Source organism: Stenella coeruleoalba (assembly GCF_951394435.1).
Source record: "Stenella coeruleoalba genome assembly, chromosome: 3".
Taxonomy (NCBI): Eukaryota; Metazoa; Chordata; class Mammalia; order Artiodactyla; family Delphinidae; genus Stenella; species Stenella coeruleoalba.
In genome coordinates this window covers 126,679,257-126,700,885 of record NC_137148.1, presented here as the reverse complement: position 1 = coordinate 126,700,885, position 21,629 = coordinate 126,679,257, and the positions used below count along the sequence as shown (strand labels likewise).

The window sequence follows — 21,629 nt, the reverse complement described above, 5'->3', positions numbered from 1 at the left end:
AAGGGCCCTGTGCTCTGCCAGGGGGCGGGATGGGCCTCAGTCGAGTCTGCGGGGCTGCCTGCGTCTCTGTTGTGGGGAATTCCCCTCCTGCCTAAAAGTCAGCCTGGCCCAGCTCTCCTTCCTGCAGAAGCGCAGTGAGCTGAGGAGCCTTCTCGGGTGGCAGCCCCGCTGCACAGACCCCGTCCTCCCCTGCCCTTCCCCAGGTGAGTGACCCGGCCCGGGGGCCGTGAGCCAGGACAGGGCAAGGGCTCACCGCACAAGACTGCCGGGGCCACCAGACCCTCCTGGCTGAGCCACGAGCCACCTGGCCCCCCTCCGCTTTCCTGCCAGCTGGGATCTGTGGCTGCCCCGGCCCAGCTCCCTCACCCGCTCAGGGCTTGGCCTCTGGGTCTCTACCTCCTTGCCTGGCCTGGTTCTCCTCCTGCGTCTCTCCCTGCATTTCTTATTTCCTCTTCCTGCCCTCCTCTTCTTGCTCTGCCTTCTCAGCCAGTCTTTTTCTCTCCGGTCGCTGCCAATTTTTCCAAAGGGAAGGAAAAGAAAGGTCTATTTTTGTCTTATCCTTCTCCCAAGAAAAGGGGTTAGGTAGGTTTGCAAGTGTGAAGGCAGGTGTGTGTGTGTGCATGTGTGAGAACGTGTGTCTACGTTTGTGAGTGTGTGTCACGTCTCCCGAGGTTCCTGTGTGTACGACTGTGTGAGCAAAAGCGTGTGCGCATTGTCTATGTGTTTGTGCGTGAGTGTGTCCGTGGGCGTCTGTGTCTGGGTCATTACACGATTATGCGTCTGTGAGTTTTTGAGGGTGAGTGTGTGGGCATGTGTTGGGCACTTCAGTGGTCTAAAGCTAGACAGGAAGAGACCAGGTGGGAGTCTGGCCCTGCCTCCCCTGGGAACATGGTGGAAGGCTGGGGCCCTCTGTAACACGGGGGAGAGAGGACGTCTGGAGGGCTCTCCCACCTGCTCTCCTCCAGCGTCAGCTGGACCTTTCTGTGGTTGAGGCTTTAACACAGAGAGAGCCTGAGGCACTAGGAGTGGGTGATGGGCGGGCAGACAGTGGTGGTGCAGCCTCCTCTTTGATCACAGTCAGTCCAGATTTTCCAAAGCTGGTCAGAGGCCCAGCCCAGGGAAGTCCCTGGCTAGGAGGAGCAAGGAGTGGAGGCCAAGTCGCTGTCACAGTGGCTTCTGGGCTGGAGAAGAATGGAGGGAGAAGTGGGAGGGGCCCTAGAAGAGGGTGCATGGGAGAGGACTTAGGGTGAGGCTGAACAGCGCCGTCAGGGCTTCCCAGGATTAGGAAATGCTCTGGTTCCCATGGGTCTGCCTCCTTCAGGGGCTGGGCTGAGCCTGGCTGACCTCTTCCCACTTCCAGGAGGATGACAAGGGGCAAGCTTGGATCCAAACCCAGATCTGCTTGACATTCTGAGCTGGAGACAGGGAGGCCAGAGGGAGAGGAGCTGGCCTGGGGCTCCCAGGAACTGTGGGAGGGGCCTGGCTAGGCCACGTCTGCTACAGGCGGGAATTTCCCCCACTGTCACTTTGCCCTTTCCTCTCCTCCAGCGGTGCCCTAGAAAGCCTAGAGTAAGAGGCAAGCCCAGGGACGCAGCGGAAACAGTTGGGATGAAAAAAGAGGAAAACAGGAAAGACCCTGGAGGAAAAGGAGAAATGCCTTCTAAGCCTGGTGTTTCCAAGAACACTTTGTGAGGTCTAGGACAAGTTCCTCCACAGCTCTGGGCCCTGAGGTCCTCACTGGAAAGAGTAGATGAATGGTCCCTGCCCACCCTATAGGGCTGATCATAAGTATCATTGTTGCCTCTCACTGATGCCAGGTTCTGTGACGTTTCATTCTTTCTACGCTGTGTATTGGGCACTGTTTTAACTTTCTTGTTATTGATGAGGAAACTGGAGGAGAGTCATCGTGAGGTGTAAGTGGCAGGACTGTGATCCAAGCCAGGGTCTATCAGACTCCAGGGTCCACCTCCTAACCCTTGCATGACATGCCTCTTGGAAGTGGGGCAAACTGTTAATATGAAACGGTTTAATTCACCTTAAAGTGCTGAATGAATGTGAAAAGTTATGGATTTCTTTTTTTTTAAAATAAATTTTTATTTATTTATTTATTTATTTTTGGCTACGTTGGGTCTTCATCGCTGTGCGTGGGTTTTCTCTAGTTGTGGCAAGTGGGGCTACTCCTCGTTGCAGTGTGCGGGCTTCTCATTGCGGTGGCTTCTCTTGTTGCAGAGCATGGGCTCTAGGCGTGCAGCCTTCAGTAGTTGTGGCACACGGGCTTAGTTGCTCCACGGCATGTGGGATCTTCCCGGACCAGGGCCCGAACCCGTATCCCCTGCATTGGCAGGCAGATTCTTAACCTCTGCGCCACCAGGGAAGCCCCGAAGTTATGGATTTCTTAGCGCCGTTGTATCCATCCTCTCATGCAGTTATTTGGGATGTAGATAGAACTAAATGCTTTCTGGGGCTTAGGGTGGGAAGCAGAGACCATAGACTGCTCACTTATTTACTCTTTACCCCCAAATACAATTACCTAATACAATTTCAGCCAACACCATGTGCTTGACATGCATTTCTCATTTATCACTGAAATCTCCCTCTCATATATACACACACACCCAACACCAAAAAGCACCTAGAATCCATCGTAGGATTTTCCATTCCTGAGATTGCCTCCGGCTATGGAGATGTGGGACTGGATCTAAGGAAGGGACCCAGACCCAGGACTGCTCCTTTCTCAGTTCATTAGCTGCTCATCACCCCTAGCGAAGGCCCAGACTCACTGATTCACCTATCAGAGTGAGGCACATGTTCGTTTGTCTTAGAAGCTCTGTTTTCCATGACTGAGATGTGTGGAAATAGCATTGCTCCGGGAGCAGGAGACTTAAGTACTGTCCCAAACTTGCTGTAAGACTTGTGACAAGTCCCTGGCCCTCCCTGGCCCTCCGTGGCTTCATCCCTGTAAGAAAAAGGCTTGATCTTTTCTAAGGACTCTTTAAGGACTGGCATTTTGAGTTCTGTGCCTTGCTAGCTGGCAAGACTCCATAATATAATGTTCAAGAGCGTGAAGAGATTAAGAACCGGGATCTTCATGTTCCAGTGATCTGTTGCTGCTGAAGACCCTGTGGAAGTCACCTAATGCCTCAGAGCCCCAGTTTCATCTGTGAAGTGGGGGTGATAATGGTTCTGACCTCAGAGGCTGGTTGGGAGATATGTGAAAGTGCAGACCTAGCACACAGCAAATATGCCATAAATATTACCTTCTAATGTTTTTAATATGCAGCTTTCACTCCTTTTTAGGCCCTTGATTTAGAGCTAAATCACTTATAGGTTGAGAGCTTTTTGGTATGTGTTTCATATCCCTCAAATGTGGATTTAGGTGTGAAACTTTGGAGCAGCCTTGGTGGAGGTGGTGGAAGGGGGCGGGGGAGTGGTAGAAAAGAGATTGGGAAACCGCCTGCCTTAAAACAAAACGAAACAACGAAACAACACACAAGGCCTTTTGATTCTCCTGCCAGGTGGGGCTTTGCACTGCTGCTTGTCCTCACTCTGGAAGAGCAAGAGATTCCCAGCTGACTAAGTCACTCAGTTCTCAGTGTCGGGCCCAGCTTCCCAGCTTGGAAATTGCCTTCCAGGGCTGGGGGGAGAAGGGGGTGCCAGGCTAGGGGGCCCATCTCCTACCCTGCCTAGCCCCCAGAGTCTAGGGTCCCAGAGAGTTTGTGGATGGTGGGATGGAGCCTGGGGAGGTTGCATTCCTGGGTTTAACAGTGAAGTTCTACTCAATGCGTGCAATCCACATCTACAAACCACTATCTTTTCCTGAATACCTACTGTGTGCCAAGCGTTGGGCTTTACTTACATTATCTCATTTATCCTCATGATCACCTAAGGGGTAGGTAATCATTATCTCCATTTTTTAGAGAGGAACAGAGACTTAGAGAGCCACCCAGGAAGGCAGTGGTTGAATGTTTAGAACCCCATTAGTTAGGTCCATGGCCTACGTTCATCATGAGTGTTGAGTTTCTGTAAGAAAGTAAGAAAAATCAGGACACTGTAAAGACAACATGATGCAGTGGAAAGAGCACATATGACCGGGAGCCAAGGACCTGGGTTCCAACCCTGGTTCCATCACTCCATGTGCGTGGCCTTAAGTAAGTTCTTTACTACTCTGAGGACTCAGTTTACCATCTGCCAAATAGGGGATTGTGATCAACGGTCCAATGGCTCCTAACATGTAATGTTTAGAACTCAGACTGAAATGGATGGAAGAGGTGGATGTGGTCATGACTTCGAAGAGATGCATCTTCTCACATATTGCAGTTGTTAAGAAAAATTATCCAGAAGGAGGGAATCGGGCAAAAAGATGACTGTGTGACCTTTTTGTGCCATACTAGAGCACTGTCCAACAAGCCCACCTCTAGGAATCACCTGGCACTTTGGGGAATGAAACCATTTGCATAATTCTCTAAGGTCAGACATTTACAAAAACAGCTGAAATAGTTTGGAAACAAAATGCAAACAGTTGGAGACTCTTCATTTTTTAAAGTAAATTTCAGTGTTCATGAGAAGGACTTTGTTTGGGATTAGGAAGAGTGCATTCCAGGAAAAGCAAACTGGGAATTACAGACAAGAGCAGGAAGAAAACCGGACAGGGCAGGCGGGGACAGCGCACAAATGGGTGAGGTGATGCCTGAGAGCTGCAGTATGAACCAGTCCAAGATCGTAATCTCCTGGTGATTGGTCACACTCAGTGGTGCTTTGTTTGGTGTTCGCATCCCTCTCTTCAAAATATGTGTACTTATTTTCATAATTAAAATGAACTAGAATTAATATCGTTTTGAGACTTTGATAACCCCTTTGAAGTAACTAAAAGCATCCCAGGATGTCACAAAGCCTGAAAAAGAGTTCTTGGATTAGGCATATAGTTGTGTAGGTTGTGTGTGTGTGTGTGTGTGTGTGTGTGTGTGTGTGTGTTTTCACACAGAGTCACAGTTAATTTACAGAGCTCTCCTGTAAAATGAGGGCCTGTATGAAATAGTTCCCCAAATCCTTTCTGAGGATGAGGGCCTGTCAATGACTAAGTTTTCAATAGTTCCGGTGAAATGAATCTTTTGGAATAAGTTTTTCATAAAGCTATATTAAGCTAATTTGAAGAGCTGTCCTATATTCCAAGGTTAGGACTTGACACTTTTTGAAATTAAAATTTACCCTCTTTTAAATAAAATGGTGGGCTTAAAAAAACAAGTGTTCCCAAGCGTAAACCAAGTTACTGCTCCTTCCTGGTCTGGGAAATCTCACAGCCTGTTTGCATGATCTGGCCCACATATAGGTAGACCGTGTAGAAAGTGGGCTACGGATTTGCTCACTTGGGTTTCAATCTTGGTTCAGCCACTTACTGAGGTCATCTAACCTCCACGCGCCTTGTACATTAATTTATTTACGGTTAAAAAAAAAGGGGGGGGATAAAAACCATCTCACTAGGGTGGCTGACCGAATTAAATAAATAAAGCATGCAAAGTGCTTACCAAATTTGGAGCAGTAAGTACGCAAAAAATGTCAGCTGTGACAATGAGATTCTTTAAGGGTACTTTCACCTCAGAATTTCTGTGAGCTCTGTAAGAAGTCCGGGGGAGCCCTGGACCGAACTCTAGGACCCCGAACTCTAGCTCTGGCTCAGCTACAAATGCTTACATGCCGTTTGGCAAGTCTCCCCCTCTCCCCCACCGGGCTCCGGCCCCTGTGCCCCTCGGCGCAAGGAAAAGGTGGGTGGTCTCTTAGGCTCGTCTCTACTCTGAAATTCCGGCTTTCAGTGTGGCCCCAGCCTCATTCCGGCGCCCGGAGTTTCCGCAGCAGGGAGGGCGGCGAGGGACTGCCCGGACCTGCGGAGGTTGCAGCCCGAGGCAAAGGCTACCCAGGAACCGGCCTGCTCCGGCGGCGGCTGTTTACCTCTCTGCGTCCCACCCCGGTGGCTGCGGACCCGCCCAGATGGCGCAGCGTGATTGGGCGAGCGGCCTGTCAATCACTGGGGACTTTCCCAGGGGGTGGGGCGGCCCGGCCCCCAGCACTTCCTAGTCACCGGCCCTGTCCCCTTTCCCCGACCCGGGGTCCTGTGCAGTGCTGTGGGGCCAGAGACTGGCCCAGGCCTCTACCGCGTCCCTGGACTCGGGCTGGACGCGGAGAGCGGGGTGCTGTCTCCCCGGGTCCCCACCCTCAGGTAAGCCGGCCGGGCGGAGCGGGGATGGAAAGGAATGGAGTCTGGGACTGGGCCGGTCCCAGCCTCGGTAGTCCACCGGGCGTGGCAGGGGGGAGGTCAGGCCCGGACTGGTGGCCTGGGTTTCTTGTCTCCTGGGCTCCGGCGCCCGAGGTCCCCGGGCGCAGGGCACCTCCAGGGGCGGCCGGGTCCGGCCGAGTGGGGAATCCCTGACCTGCGCGGAGGGTGGTGGGCGCGCGTGCGCACTGAGTGGGCAAGCGTGTCTGGGAACTGCAGGCGGGCTGTGTGCTGGGTGTGCGGACCCGCGGGTTGCAGGGTGTGTGTGCGGGCGTGGGTCTGTTTATAGTGTGGGAGACCAGTTTTGGAAGCCGTGTGCACACGTAATGAAGAGGAAAATAACTCTTATTGGGCGCTTTCCAAGTGCTGAACTAAGCTCTTTACATGTATTAAACTCGTTTAATTGCCACTTCCATCCTCAAAACGAGTATGATTATTATTATCCGCATTTTACCGGTTAGGAAACCGAGGCACTTGGAGATTGGAGTCATACAGTTAGAGAGTTGCAAATTCAGGATTTGAACGCTGGCGTTTGACTCCAGACTCTGTGCTATATACTGTTTCTGTTGAACATATTTTGCCCACTGTGGGAGACAACATTTGGGTGCATTTGCAGGGTAGCTGTAGTGAATTTTGGGGAGCGATTTGGGGTGTGGAGTTTCTACATATGCGTGAGTTTTCCGCTGTAGAACATTTGTCTGCAAGAGTGTGTGAAGTTGTGTGTACATGGAAGTGACTGTATTATATATTCTTTAATTGTATGGGAATTTTGTGGGTGGGAATTTTGTTCCGCTGAGTGAGACTTCGTGTTTTGGTTGGAGGGGGGGACTTTTGTGGATGATGCAGAAGAATCAGCAACGTTTATCCCCACCCCCTTGCAGAATGACAGTGCAGAGAAATGTATGGATTCCTAATGCATCATTTTTATTTCACAGTGTTGTCAAAATAGAATTTAATCAGCTCTTACTCATTTTCCAAACAATGTGGTAGGGTAGAGGGGAATTCAGCACCTGATGAGAGATCCGGAAAGAGGACTCTCAATTTTTTTTTCATTCCTGACAATGGATATTGCATTAGGAGGCTGGAATGTTTATTAGCACAGACTCATAGCAATCCTATGATGTATTAATATCACTGTTTTACAGCAGAGAGAACTGAGGCAGTGAAAAACCAATAATGGTAATAATAACAGCTTACATTTATCAGCACATACTGTGTGCCAGGCACAGTGCTTTATGTTGAGTATCTCATTTACTCTTTTCAGCAACCCTAGGAGAGAGTCACTAGTAGTAGCCTCAATTTTGAGGTGAGGAAACTGAACCCCCAAAAGGTTAAGACTTGCCCAAGACTAGTAAGCCTTGAATCCTGGGCCCTGTTTCCTTTCCACTATCCTGGCTGTGTCCTGGGATCAGGGCCTGGCACTTCAGTGAAGCACTTGATCATGTCCCTCTGGAGGCTGCAGCCGTGAGTGTCCTGTGTTCTACATACTTATGTGACCCTGTTTTCTCCCACCCGTGTGTGTCCGTGGGTATGGCATGGCACTCACGCTGAGGGTTGCTGCCTGCCCCTATTCCCACATCAGGGCCTTTGGGGCCCCAGGAAGCCGTGGGGTCTGACTCATACCCTAACCCCCAGTGCTGCCTGTGACTTGGGCCCCGGATGTTCTGGGTTGGGTTGGCCGACCTGATTTGAACACCTCAGAATTGTAGGAGGTCGGCTGTCTGCCTCCCTCTCTGGGTGCTACTGGGTACTATTTTATTCTTGCACTCACTGTGATTTAACCGCAGCAGCCTGCTTTTTTTCCCCTCGGACAGGCCAAGCTTATTCTTGCCTTGAGGCCTTTGTATGTACTGTTCCTTCTGCCTGGAACACCTTTCCCCAGCTCTTTTCATGGCTGGTTCTTCCTTATCTGTCAAGTCTCAGCTCAAATGTCACCTCCTCAGAGGGGCCTTCCCTGACCTTTCTATGCAAAGTAACCCCTTTTTTCACTTTCTGTCATATTACTATTATATATATATTTTAATACATTCATCACGCCCTGAAATGATCTTGCTTATTTGCAATTGAGAAAGTATGTGTGTAGACACGGTATGTGTCAGGCATACAGTAATTTTTACTGTTTGCTTGTTTGTTGTCTTCCTCTTTTCCTAGAATAGAAGGGTGAGAGCAGGGACCTCTTTAGTCTTCACGTGTGCGTTCCTGATACTAGATAAAGAGTGTCTGGGGTAAGGCTTTGCTGGGTTTGTTCAGCAGATGAGTAGAATAGAAGAAACTAGAATAATGGTGCATTTCACAGATGAGAAAACTGAGTCCTAGAGATGGGAAGGCGCTTGTCCCAGAGAGGTAGTGGCAGAGTCAGGATGAGAGCCAGAACTTGCTTCCCAAGGCATTTTTCTTTTCTTCTGATAGTCAGCAAACATTTCCTGACAGCCCTCCGGCCTGGTGCTGTGTGGAGTGGCGTGGTACTCAGGTGAATAAGGTACTGGCTCTGCCCTCCAGGAACTCGTTGTGGACTGGGCAGAAATGTGCCATGAGCGCTAGCTGGAAGGCGTAGTGTGCCAGCACGTGCCCGGCAGTAAGTCTGACTGGGGTGTGGAGCAATTTGGGGGTGCCAGATGGTCAGGGGCCTTCTGGAAGGAGGCGACTTCAAGGCCGGGCCCAGGCAAGATGATGAGGTGCAGAGTGGGGCCTGAGCCCCTTCTGCAACTTAGGGTAAGAGGATTTGGGCTAAGGCTCTGCTGCACTGGGGGAGCTGACCACCTGGGCTAGGAAAAACCCAATGGTCTTGACTACCAGGCAGAGAAGTGTCAGTTTTTCCCCGTCAGCAGCACTGGGAAGTGATCAGAGCATTGGCAAGCCCAAGCGTGCATGAGTCCCCTGGGTGGCGTGTTAAACAGATTGCAGGGTTGCGCCCCCAAGGGTGTCTGATCCAGCTGGTGGCCGTGATGCTGATGCTGCCGGTCCAGCTGCTCTCTGAGAACCCGTGGTGTAGTGTGCCTGATTTAGAGTTCAGCACACCTGGGTGCGTGCTGTGTCTGCTTCCTCTTCTATAAGTTTATGTGACGTAAGTGCTACTTCCAGAGTGGTGTGAATTAATGAGACAGTGTGTGTCAAGCGCTCAGCACAGGGCTGGCATGGGGTAAGTGATCAATCGCTGCTGGCTGCCGAACATCATTAAATCTCATTAAATTAATGAGAAATCTCATTAAATCTCATTAATGAGGCTGATCATGAGGCTGTTGAAGGGATTTCAGTAGGAGACGATGCAGGTGGTCCGATTTTTCAGGCTTCGGGGTGACTTGCCTTTAATCCTCTGCCACCTCTGGACCATGCTGTGTCCTCTCTCGATGGGTCATCCTTTGTTTTGTCTCAGACGTCTTTCCATCCCTGTTTGGAATAGTGGCAGTAGACATGTGGGAGGGCCGCAGAGGACATCTGGCCCGAATTTCCTCAACAGCACCCAGCACCCCAGCAGGTGATTAGCCAGCCTCCGCTTGACCACCCCCAGTGCAGCGTCAGGAGTGAACTGCCTTGTAGGCGGGGCGGCCCCTTCCAGTGTTGTTACAGGTGGCTCCCCGGTGTGGGCCCACCTCCTTTCTCGTCCCTCTTTTTTCCCCTCACTGCTCACCTGACCACATGGAGGGAGGGGTGCAGGACGAGAGAGAGGGAGGGCAGTAGGAGGTGTGGTGAAAAGAGCGCGCAGCTGGCCACCAGAAGACTGGGTTTGCTTCCCCTCTGTGTCACCGCCGTCCCTGCAGCCTTGGGCAGGTCCTCCTCCCTTTGCTGGCTTTGGTGTCCCAGCTGCAAAATGAAGGGATTGCAGTGGCAGGCGTCTTAGGGCATTACTTCCAGAAAACTGTAGCCCAGTGACTGGGCTGCCCTCTATGGCTCCGGTAGTTGCGGAGTTCTTCCCACAGGGCCAGGCCTTTCTGTGCCCACCCTCCCGGCTTCTTGCTGCTGCCCACCCCCCACCTGCCCCTCCTCTTCCTGTTCCTCTTTGGAGAGTGTCTGGAGCCCCCTGGAGAGTGGCCAGAAGGAAGGCACAGGGAAGCAGGGAGAAGCGCCCCTCGTTCTGTGGGGAGCAAGGCTCCATGGCCCGCAGAGACAGACCTGGGCGGCCACTTGTGGGAGGAAGTCCTTGTTTTTCCCCGTGACCGGCCCGGGACAGTCGCTCTTCCGATAGGAACAGATGACTGGGCTGAGGGGCGGCTGGCTCTTTGTCTGGGGGCTGTCCCCAGGTGGGGCTGAACTCTCCTCTCCCCAAGGAGCCCACCCCCGAGGCTGTTGCCTGTGTCCTTGAGCACCTGTGGAGTGGAGAGACCCGGTGGCCCAGGCAGATGTGTGAGTGTGTGTGTGTGTGGTGGGGGGAGGGAGCTGGGGGCTGGGGTGTCGTGTCACCAGGGAGTCATCTACTCAGAGACCAGAGCTGGTGCTTTTAGGGCGGGCGTGGGGGTGTCCCATGAGTCAGGGGCCCTTGGTTTTGTCTCCACCCGCAGTGGAGGACGCCTGTACCGCTCTCAGCTGGCCAGCACACCCTGGTCCTGTGCCTTCCTCACGGCCAGCTTCATCTCAGTGGTCTGAGGGACTCCAGTTCCTGCCACACCCCCACTGCTGCCTCTGAGGTGCTGCCACTCCCCGCCCCAACCTCTGGGAAGAGGAGTGGGGGTCTGAGGACGGCAGACCTGACTTCTAGAAAACACGAAGGAATCTTTCAGACACAGAGGTAACATGCAGACACTTGGGCATCCACCCATCCAGCTTAAGAAAGAACGTATTTTCTGTTCATGTGAAATTTCTCCCCGATCATCTCCTTCCCCACCCCTCCAGAAGCAAACAAGTGTTCTGAATTTAGAGCTTATTCTCTTGTATTTCTCTACAGTTTTATTATAAACATATACATCTGTAAACAATATTTAGTATTGTTTTGTTTTAAAATGTTATTTAAATGCCATCATACTGCCTGTGTTCTTCTGCAACTTGCTTGTTTCGCTTAGTGTTATATCTGTGAGGTTCATCCTTGTTTGTGTCTCTAGCGGGTGCCGGTTTGTTTTGCACAGCTGTATAGTGTTAGCATTCCCTGGTGTGAAATGGCGTCGGTGTCTTTATTCCTTTTCTTCTTCATTAGGTTGTTTCCAGCCTTTGCTATTAAAATAGGCCCTCTCCAGCTTTTATCTGGCTAGTCTTGCCCCCGGAAGCTCTCTTCCTAACCACTGTGGCTCCTGTTGGGATAGTCTACAGAGTGTTCCCAGTTGGTCCTCACAGCATTTCCATAGGGGGAAGAAACCAGGAAAGTGAGGACTGCTCAGGGTCACTTGGTGAGGGAGCAGAACCAGGAGTTGAACCCATTAAACCCTCTTTACACCATATTTGGTATGAGGGGAATTCTCAAAAGTTGTCATCTTCTCCCTTGGAGGAGGGAGTTACAGGGCGGAGAAAGCCTTTGTTGGATAAACCAGCTTTGGGCATTTTGGGGTCAGGTAGACGGGAGGACAGTCGAGTCTCCCTTCCCTTTTTTTTTTTTTTTTTTTTTTTTTTTTTTGCGGTACGCGGGCCTCTCACTGTTGTGGCCTCTCCCGTTGCGGAGCACAGGCTCGGGACGCGCAGGCTTAGCGGCCATGGCTCAGGGGCCTAGCCGCTCCGTGGCATGTGGGAATCTTCCCAGACCGGGGCACGCACCTGCGTCCCCTGCACCGGCAGGTGGACTCTCAACCACTGCGCCACCAGGGAAGCCCTCCCTTCCCTTTTGTCCCAAGGTTGGGCCTAGTGCTCTTTGTCCCTGTGGCTGATAGTGGATGTGCTCCTCCTAGGTTAAGAGAGTCACAGCTGCTGGGAGGGAAGCCGGGCTTCTCGGCGCAGAGTATTTGTACCTGTGGATCCCAGGAACCCTGAGGAGGTGAAAGAAAGAGGGCTGGGGTTGCTTGGGCTGCCTTCTCAGCCCTTCTTAGGGGGCTGTTGGCAGTGGGGAGTACAGGTTGGGGACTGATGATCAGGTGGGGCTGTTCTCCTTTGTCCCTTGGGAACCGTGCCACCTTGAGCCCAGCTCTGCACCTGTTTTGACTCGGCTTCCTCTCCAGCAAAACAGGTATAAGTCCCCGTGTGAGGGCCCACAGGCAATGGGTGGGAAGCTTCGCCCTTGTTTCCAGCACCAAAGTCCGGTGCTTTTCTTCCCGCCTTTGTCACCTCAAGCCCAGCCCTGACCTTCCTGAAACCAGATCCTTTCTGGCGGGTTCCAGGTTGAAACTCTCCTTTACAGTTGCCAGGTCTCCATCTACCACATTCCTTGACTAGAAAACTTGTCCCTGGGCTTTCCCTCCTTATTTATGATTCAGTCCCTATAGCCTGTCTGTCCACGTGAAGCAGATTCATAATAAGGAGGCTCTCATCCCTGCCCGCAGCCCTCCAGCCTCATTTGGTGCCAGAACAGTAGCCCTTTCCTCTTGTTCTGGCCTTGTCAAGCCACTTAACTTAAAAACAAACAAAAAATTAAACTCTCCCTTTAAAAGTGTTACAAAATAACATGTATTCATTAGAGAAAAAACTCCAAAAACTCAAGCAATACCAAACGTATAACGTAAAAAATGAAAGTTGTGTTCTTTTCTCCTCTTTCTCTCCAGCCTGTATTTTAAAATTAATTTTAAAAATAGAACAGGACTAGATTCCATTGTAAAGAGTTAAAAAACTAGGTTAAAAAAAAAGTTTCTTTTGATTACAGTCCCCTAGCCCAAGTCCTTCTCTAGATCTGTCTACTAGCAGCAGTTCGGTGTGTATCTTTCCAGACCTTTATCTATGCACATTTAAGATTTCATACATATATGTATACATACACACACACACACATATATGCACATGTAGTTGTGTGTTGTTTAATAAATAGTATCCTATTATACATATAAATCTATACTTTGCTTTTTTCCTTAACAATTTTTTTCTTAATAAATAAATATTTATTTATTTATTTTTGGCTGCGTTGGGTCTTAGTTGCTGCGCACGGGCTTTCTCTGGTTGTGGCGAGCGGGGGCTACTCTTCATTGTGGTGTGCGGGCTTCTCATCGCAGTGGCTTCTCTTGTCGCGGAGCACGGGCTCTAGGCGCACGGAATTCAGTAGTTGTGGCACACGGGCTCAGTTGCTCCGCGGCATGTGGGATCTTCCCAGACCAGCGCTCGAACCCGTGTCCCCTGCATTGGCAGGCAGATTCTTAACCACTGCGCCACCAGGGAAGTCCCCTTAACAATATTTTATGGGCACCTTTCTGCCATTGCAAAGCAGTCTGCCCCATTCTTTTTGATGGCTGTATAAGTAGTACATTGAATGAATGCACCATAGTTTATTAAACTAGTCCTCACTTGATGAACATTCAGGACGTTTTTGCTGTTACAGAGTGTGTGGCAGTGCACATCTTTGTCCAGTCTCTGTGTATAGTGACACAGAGATTCCTGGCTTACTTAAATAGGCGATTACCCAGTCAGTTACCTCTGACCCTTTAGATAGTTGTAACCTCCTCAAGCTTACTTTTCTACAAGAGAACTTTCTTCTCAGCCAATCAGGCATACAAGCCTGATTGTTGACGTCATTGAGAAAGGACATTCTTTAGTGTGGGCAGCCAGCTATAGGAAAAGCAAATGTCCACAAGACGACATCAGTAGAAACATAATACCTGAAAGGGTGGAGGTGAAACTTGCTCTCTTTGGTCAGGCAAACCACACCTGGAGTGTTGTGTCCAGTTTCAAAGCCAGCTGCAGATAGGGTGGGGGTGGAGGGTTGAGGGGGTGGATGCGGAGGGATCTGGAAGCCAGTCCCTACAAAGGGCGATGCAGGGAACAAGGGCTAAACTGCTTTGACAGAATGCTGCAGGTTCCAAATCTCCTCAGGGCTGAGATGGAGAAGAGGGTCATCTTGTTCCTTATTCTAGGGAACCCCAGGAAGCAGAGCAAGGGTCAGTGGAAGCAGAACTGGGAGTAGCCTAACTACAGCCAATGCTGGCTGCCCAGGGGAGGCTCCTGGAGGAGGAAGTTGGTCTGGGTCACTAAAGATGGTCAACCAGAGTCCCCTGGCTCCCCTGGGGACCGGATAAGAACAGGACCGAATTTCCCCTGAGCTTCCTTTCATCCTGAGAGTCTAAGCCTTGTTGACTGCTGGCAATCAAGGGCAGACTGGTACCTGAGGCAAAGTTAGCAACACATAGAGGTAGGGACCTAGAACCTGGGGCATGTTCCTGATAGTGGGACAACAGGCAGGACTGGTGTCCTCCCCCTGAGACACAGAGCCCTGTGCCCCTCAGTCAGTGCAGGCTAGTGGAAAGGGCACCAATGTTGAAGTCTGATAGATCAAGGCTGGATTCTTTGTTCTGCCACTAACCGGCTGTGTGTCCTTAGGCAAGTGACTTAACCTCTCTGAGTCTGCTTCCTCATCTGAAAAATAGAGATTATGCCATCTAGCCGAGAGGATTGGTTTCCTTGCTGGAAAACAGGGATAAGAATTTTTATCTCTGTGTGGTGAGAAGAAAGTGAGGTAATAATGTTGGTAATGATGCCAGCCTAGTGCCTGGCATATGGTAGCACACAACTGTCAGGCCCTCTCCCAGGTTTAGTTACATGCTCTTTGGTCGACTTTTGCAGCGTTTCCAGCCAGCTGATGGCCCTGGTCCTCCCCACTGTCCCTAGGCTGATAGTGTAGAGCCTGGGTCTTGGAGGCTAAGTGGGGGCAGTGGGGCTCCCTCTGTGGGTGAGTCAGTGGAGGGGAGGAGGGGAAGAAGGACACAGAGACGTGTGCCATGTTTGAAGGACACAGTTCTCGGGCTGAGCTGGAGAGCCTGAGTGCAGGCCAGAGAGGAGGGCAGGACCTGGGAAAAGGCTGCAGACATCATCCAGGGGTTTCTCACTGCTCTTGGGGAGGCGACAGCACCCCTGATAGCACTGCAGGAGGATCGATGAGGCAGGGAAATCTGCTTGGGCATTGGGAGGGATTGGAGCTGGGGAGAGCAGGCTTTTTAAGGTCAAAAGGTTTTAGAAAGGGATGACAATAAACTGCAAGTTCTGGAAAGTTAGAACTAGAAGGGGCCTTAAAGTTTGTCTAGTCTTCCCCCTTTTGTTGTATTATTGCTATTGTTGCTAACCTCTCCTTTTAGAAAACTGAGGCTGGGTGATGGAAGATATTTGCCTTGGTGTACGTTGACTAGATCCTACGATTCCTGAGCCCCACCTGTTCCTCATATTACACCCCATGCCTGCAGCCTCTTTATTACTGAGTTGGTTGGAAAGACTGATTAAATCTTTGGCTCCTCACTGGGGAGGATGCTAAGGCGGGCTCCCTGGGTACAGACCATCTAAATAGGTGCTGTCTCTCTGCTGACAGCCATCAAGAGGGCACCGCCTGCTCTTTGATGGATGGACCTGGAGCCCCAGTTTCCCTGATTGTGAAATGGGTGAGGAGTACTGGAGGTCATCACGAAGTGCAGATGTGGACAGATTTTTGCTTTAGTTTGCGAGGTGCTTTCATGATGCCTCACTTCCCGTTAGCCCTTGGGGGACTTGGAAGATATTCCCATTTGCAATTGAGGAAAATGAGACTCAGATGATTCCTAATCTTTCATGAGCATCGCCTTGGTCCATGGGCTTCTTGTAGCTTCAGCTTCACCAGCTGTGGTGTTGTCCCAGTGTCCCTGCTTAACAGTTATTTGCAGTTCACAGAAATTAAGTGGATGCCATAACCAATCAGCTGGGCACAGTTATGGGGCTGCCTCAACCTTTTAGTAAGAACCTACTGAGTGCCAGGTACTTAGTGAGGTACTATTATTATTATTGTTTAGGAAATCTTATTACAAAATGAATACATTTCTTTGTTAAATAAACAATTGGGAAGTAGAAAGTGAGAACTCCCTTCCAATTATACATATATTATTTCATTTAACTTCCTTAATCTGACCTGCCGTGGATTCTGTTATTATTCCTATTTTGCAGATGAGGCAGCTGAGGCTCAGAAAAGGTGAGGGACTGGTCCAGTATCACACAGCCTGCAGGGGTGGGCAGAGCTGGACCAGGGGGAGGCAGGCGCAGGTGAGGCCGCAGGTGCAGTGTGTAAGGAGGGCTCCCGCTCAGGGTCTCTTGCGTGCACTTGGGCGCCCCTTTTGTTTTGCACCCTGCGTGCCTCACCTGCTTACCCCCAGATCCCACCCTACTGGGCCCCTTTCTTCCTGACTCCAAGGCTGTTTTATCTCCAGTGTGCTGGGTCCCGTCTCTTTCCTTGCCTTGTGGCTGGCTCCCAAGCCAGACTTGGGTCTCCGTGGATCCTTAGGCCAGTTTTAAGTCATCACCCAGTTTCCCTCTGGTCCAGGCTCCTCCCTGTGCCTGTGAGGGAACTGAGGTACAGAGAGTGGACAGCTTGCCCATGCCCATCAGAGCGGGCAAGAGAGTAGACATCAGGACCTCTGATTTCTTGTCCTGTGCCTTCCTCCTGAAGACCCCTTCCCTTCACCACGCTGTCACCCCCACCCACCAGCATCCCTGCCAGCCCCTGCCTTTGCCTGGGGATGAGGCTGCTGGCCACCGTGACCTCCCAACTCCCAGTACCAGAGATCTACTCAGGAGTTTTCCTCTGGTCCAGGGAGAACTTCACTTCCCCCAGAGCTGCAACATCTAACTGACCTCAGGATGCAGCCAGTGCCCAGTAGCATTAGATCAGACTAAGTTCCCAAGTGGTCCTCAGTTTCCTCATCTGTCGAACAGACATCAGCCATGCCTTCTTTCCAAGGCTGTTGTGACAGAAAAACAATGCTTGGGAAACTCTAGGTAGTTTGCAAATGTTACTGGCTATGCAAATTCGTATCATTCATTCATACCTAGGAGCTCCTACTTCTGGCACCAGCACGTGGCTGATCACAAGGCAGCTTCTGATGGGCTGAAGCATTTCAGTGCAGAAGCTGGAATGTAAATTTAATTCTGAATCTAGCCTTTTTCAACCGTCATCATCCTCTTGGGTGGCGGTTGTGATTTGGGCCCACGTTCCCACCCCCCCATCCCCTTAGCTGCTCACCTGTCGTTCTGTCACGCCGGCTCTTCCTCCTTTTTTGGGCTGGTGGCTCCTTCAGTTTCAACAGGATCGCCTCCGTCGTTTCACTCTGTCGTCGCTGTCTGGCCTGCCATCTCTCTGGGCCCTTTTTTGCCCCTAAATCTGGACTTTCTGGTTCCAGCGGGCACCCCCAGGCCTCTCAGGGTGGGCTGTGGGATCCCACCCCCCTGCCCTGAGCCAAGATCTTGTCTTGGAAGAAGGTCTGAGCTGGCTGCCTCTTCCCCACCGACGGTTTCTGTTTTCGGAAGGCAGGTTGGTGTCCACTGCTGGCGGGTCACCTGATCTGTAGCTTTAAATGTAAAGGAACCAGGCTCAGGTAGGTATGGAGTCCAGGCCAGACGTGGCAAGAATGTGGGTGGGGCCTCTGCTTTGCAGTGGGATTGCAGCACAGGAGCAGAAATGGAGGGTGGGAGCACTGGCAGACTGGAGAGAGAGCAGGCACCTTCCAGCTCCATCCTGACGTTTTGTGTGACCTTGGTCTTCCTGCTCTGGGGCCTGACTGCTGCCCTCACACCATGAGGGAGGGTCAGGTTAGCTCACGCCCCGGGATGCCTAGGCGCTGAGCTCCCGTACTGCCCCATGCAAGGCGTGTGGGTGGTCAGCGCTTCCTTCCCCTGTCCACACCCACTCCTGCGGTCTGTGACAGAGGGGAAATGTGCTGTCAGCCAGGGAGGCAGGACAGTGATGCAGCCCCGCATTCCGAGACCCCTGGGGCGCCTGGTAACGGGCTTGGCCTTGTTGCCCTTGGAGATTCCCGTCCAGCTCTGTCATCCTGGGAAAGAATCCCCTCTCCAGGAAAGGCCTAAAAACCACACAGACCAGGAGGAGAGTTCCCATCTGCCCGGCGGTCATCCTGGAACTGCCGCTGACCATCTGGGCATGAGGTCAGCAGGACGTGGAAATTCCCCATTCCTGTCTTTGTGTTTCTTTCCTCCAGAAGTCCAGACCCTCCCTTGGGCAGCTCCTCTGATCTCCAGAGAGGACTTTCTCACAGTAGACTGTTTGGTCTGGGCTCCCTCTGCCTGTAGCCTGTTTCTCCCCCTGCCCCCCAGCTGCCCAGGCTGGAGTCAGGAGAATAGCCCTGCCTGCCCCTCCGCTGCTTCCCGTGAGTCCGCTTCCCTGTCGGCTCCCCAGTGCTGAGGGAGAGCACGCGTGGTTTGGAGGATGTGGAGGTGGGGTTTCAATTCCTGTATCCTGCATCCTGCTCTGTCGCTTGGCCTTACATCTGGGCATCTCTGAGAGATCTTGGCTGTGCCAGCCTCGATTCTAGAAGTATATATGTATGGCTGTCCAGGTGCTTCTGGTCCGTGGATCACGGTTAGGCTCTCAGGATGTTTACACATGGCCTGTCAGGAGGCAGGCGTAGGGTCAAGGGTTCCTCTGGCCCTTTCTGTCTCTGTGTTCTGATCAGAGGTTTATTGGGGCTCTATTCTGGACCACTCTGAAGATACCCTGGTAGACCAGGTGATCTCGGCCCATGCTCTCGTGGAGCTTCTAATCTATTGGGCAAGCCAGATGTGGAGTAAAAACATTCCCAAATCATCACATAATGTCAGCTGTGAGTTCCATGTAGGGTGAGTGTGGAGTGGTGAGCAGGAACCCGGACACCTGCTGTCACTTATCACCAAAGGTGGCTACGGCCCCTCCGGCTCTTGGTCTCCCCATCTGTGAACTCCATTCAGCTCTTAATCACGGCTCACCTCCCAAGTGCCAGGCCTGTGCTGGCAACAGAGATGAGGAGAGCATGCCCCTGCCTCCAGGAGGTTCTCAGTCAGATGCACATAGGCTTACCTCAGTCATATATATTCCATACTGGGCGTAAGGGCTTGCTGGAGAGGCACACAGGAGAAAGGGGAGCATAGAGGAAGGATGCCCCCAACATCTACCAACATTTCAAGCTCCTTGCTATATGCTAGTCATTGTGTCAAGTGCCTTACCCACACTGTCTTTTAATTCAGTGACCACTTCAAAGCTTTATTGCTCTGCTGTGTAACATTGACCTTTCAAGTTAAAAATAAGTCCCCCCTAAGCTGGCTGGTGACTTTTGTGTTGGGTGTGTGGGCAGCTGTCCTTTGCCTCTGTGGGGCTCAGCAGGGCGTGGGTGCCTCTCAAGTGTGTGTTTCTCTTTTTCATTAGTCTTTGGGGGAAAGGTCCCTCTCACCAGAATTTTGTTTTTCCTCCTGGCTCATGGCATCCCATGGTAATGTGGACCCTCTGGGCAAAATCCTTGTTTATCTCTTGTGCTGCAAGGCAGGGGAAACAGCCCAGAAGGTACCCATGTTACCCTGCAAATAGGCTTGAACTTGCATTTTGCTCGTCTGGCCTGAGTCTTGGCAGCTGGGTGAGGACAGCAGGTGATCAGCTCGGCTTTCTTAGGTGGAGCTGGATTTTCATCTTGGCCCTCACTTGCTGGCTGTGTAATCCTGGCTGAGTTACTTAACCTCACCAAGCCTCCATTATAAAGTGAGGATAATTTCCTATGTACTTTAGGGTTGTTGTGCAGTTTGACTGAGATAATGCATCTGAAGGGCTTAATGCAGTGCCTGGCAAGTAGGTTAATGAATGGTGGCTGTTATTATTAGTCCCTTTTTACTCTTTTCTTGCAGTGAGCACTTGTGGGTGCTCAAAGGGCCTTTGAGGACTCGTGACTGAAATCGTTTTGGCCCTGGGGGTGGTGTGTCTTGGGAGGGAGGTTTCGGGGCCCCAAGTCCTTCTGAAGTCCCCGGTGGAGACCTTTGGAGCTCTTTCGTGGTTAGTAAGCTCTTTGTAGGGCTGGAGGCTGAATCAGTTTTTCAGCCTCAGGGCCTTTGCACTTACTGTTCTCTCTGCCTGAAATATTATTCCCCCAGATATCAGCATGGCTAGTTCCCTCACCTCCTTCTATAAAGTCCCTGCCTCAAACTTCCTGCTTAATTTTTGTCCGTAGATGTTTTTATCACCCCTAATACTATGTTCATCTCTCTCACTATGTATCTACTTGTCTACCTCCATCTCTAGAATGTAAGCTCCAAGAAGGATTTTTGTCTATTTTGTTTGCTGATAATTACCTAGCACCTAGACTAGCACCCAGCACAGAATAGATGCTCAGTAAATAATTGTGGAATGAATGAATGCAAGAAAGAAGTTTCTCTGCTAAGTCACAGAACTCGGATTCTGAAATCACTTTGCACAGTGGTTTCAAATGAAATAAAGCTGGTGAAATTGAACAGAGTAATGCAGAGCACTTGCTGCACAAGTAGATGGTGCTTTGATGGAAAATCCGTCTGTTCATTAGAACTGGAAGGAGGAGGTTGACAGTGTCAATTCATACAGTAAATATTAGTCAGGGGGTTTTCTTCTTGTTCTTTCTTTTAAAAAAGATAGTGCACATATAAATGGAAATTCAGATTGGATTGACTTGCTTATCCCTTTGGTCACAAACATTTCATTTTAGAGATCACTGATTTAGTGTAAGACTTTCATTTCCCCTCCTCCAAGAGGGGAAGGGACTGCCCACAATCCCACAGTGAGTTAATAGCTAGACTATTTATTCACTTGATAAGTGTTTATTGGGCATTCCTGTCATAGCTAACACCATGCTGGGTGCTGCGGATGCAGTGATGCAGGGTCCTCTTCTTCTGGACCCTGTCAACAGGACATGAGCTCAAGTGTTTTGACTCCAAGGCCAGTGCTCTTTCTTGTACTCCACATTGCACCTCACAGTTGACTGCAGTTCCAAATGAACTGGTGGTACAGTGAGGCTGCTGAAAGAAACTGATGCCATTCTTAGGTTGCATTAATAGAGGCAAAGTTTCCAGATCAAAGGAGGTGACTATTCTGCTCTGCTGTACTGTGGCCAGGCAGTCTGAAGTGCTGTGTTCTCTTCTGGGTTATGGTGACTGCCTTCTGGGGCACTGATTGACTAGGATGCCTCAGTGGCTTGGCCAGCCCCCTGACATACTGCTGTTGTCCTTACAGCCAGGCGGGCACCACGGCAGGGGCTGAGCCACCATCATGGAAGGGAGAGGACCATACCGGATCTACGACCCTGGGGGCGGCGTACCTCTGGGCGAGGTGTCCGCAGCTTTTGAGCGCCTAGTGGAGGAGAATTCCAGACTGAAGGAAAAAATGCAAGGGATAAAGATGTTAGGTAAAGCAGACCCTGCACTCTGCCTGCAAGCCTCCCCCCTGCAGCCTGCAGTGCCAGCTGGCATATGCTTCTGCCCAAGTCATCCCTCTCCCTCCTGCCCCACAGCTGTGTCTTTGTGTACTTCTGTAGCACGGTGGCAGTATTCCCAGCCCTGAGTCCCTAGCACCCCA

General features: G+C 51.1%; 1 protein-coding gene across 3 annotated transcripts in view; it reads left to right on the top strand.

Moving 5' to 3' along the window:
- Positions 1 to 6,027: 6,027 nt before the first annotated feature.
- Positions 6,028 to 21,629, top strand: part of TNIP1 (TNFAIP3 interacting protein 1) — a 46,414-nt gene continuing 30,812 nt past the window's right edge. For 2 of the 3 annotated variants that reach the window (XM_079916542.1, XM_079916541.1), the window contains exons 1-2: positions 6,028 to 6,211; positions 21,288 to 21,459. In XM_079916542.1, coding sequence (XP_079772668.1) covers positions 21,324 to 21,459 — 136 coding nt within the window. In that variant the 5' untranslated portion in view covers positions 6,028 to 6,211; positions 21,288 to 21,323. The remainder of the gene's footprint in view (positions 6,212 to 21,287; positions 21,460 to 21,629) is intronic. The other variant, XM_079916543.1, reaches the window with a different exon arrangement.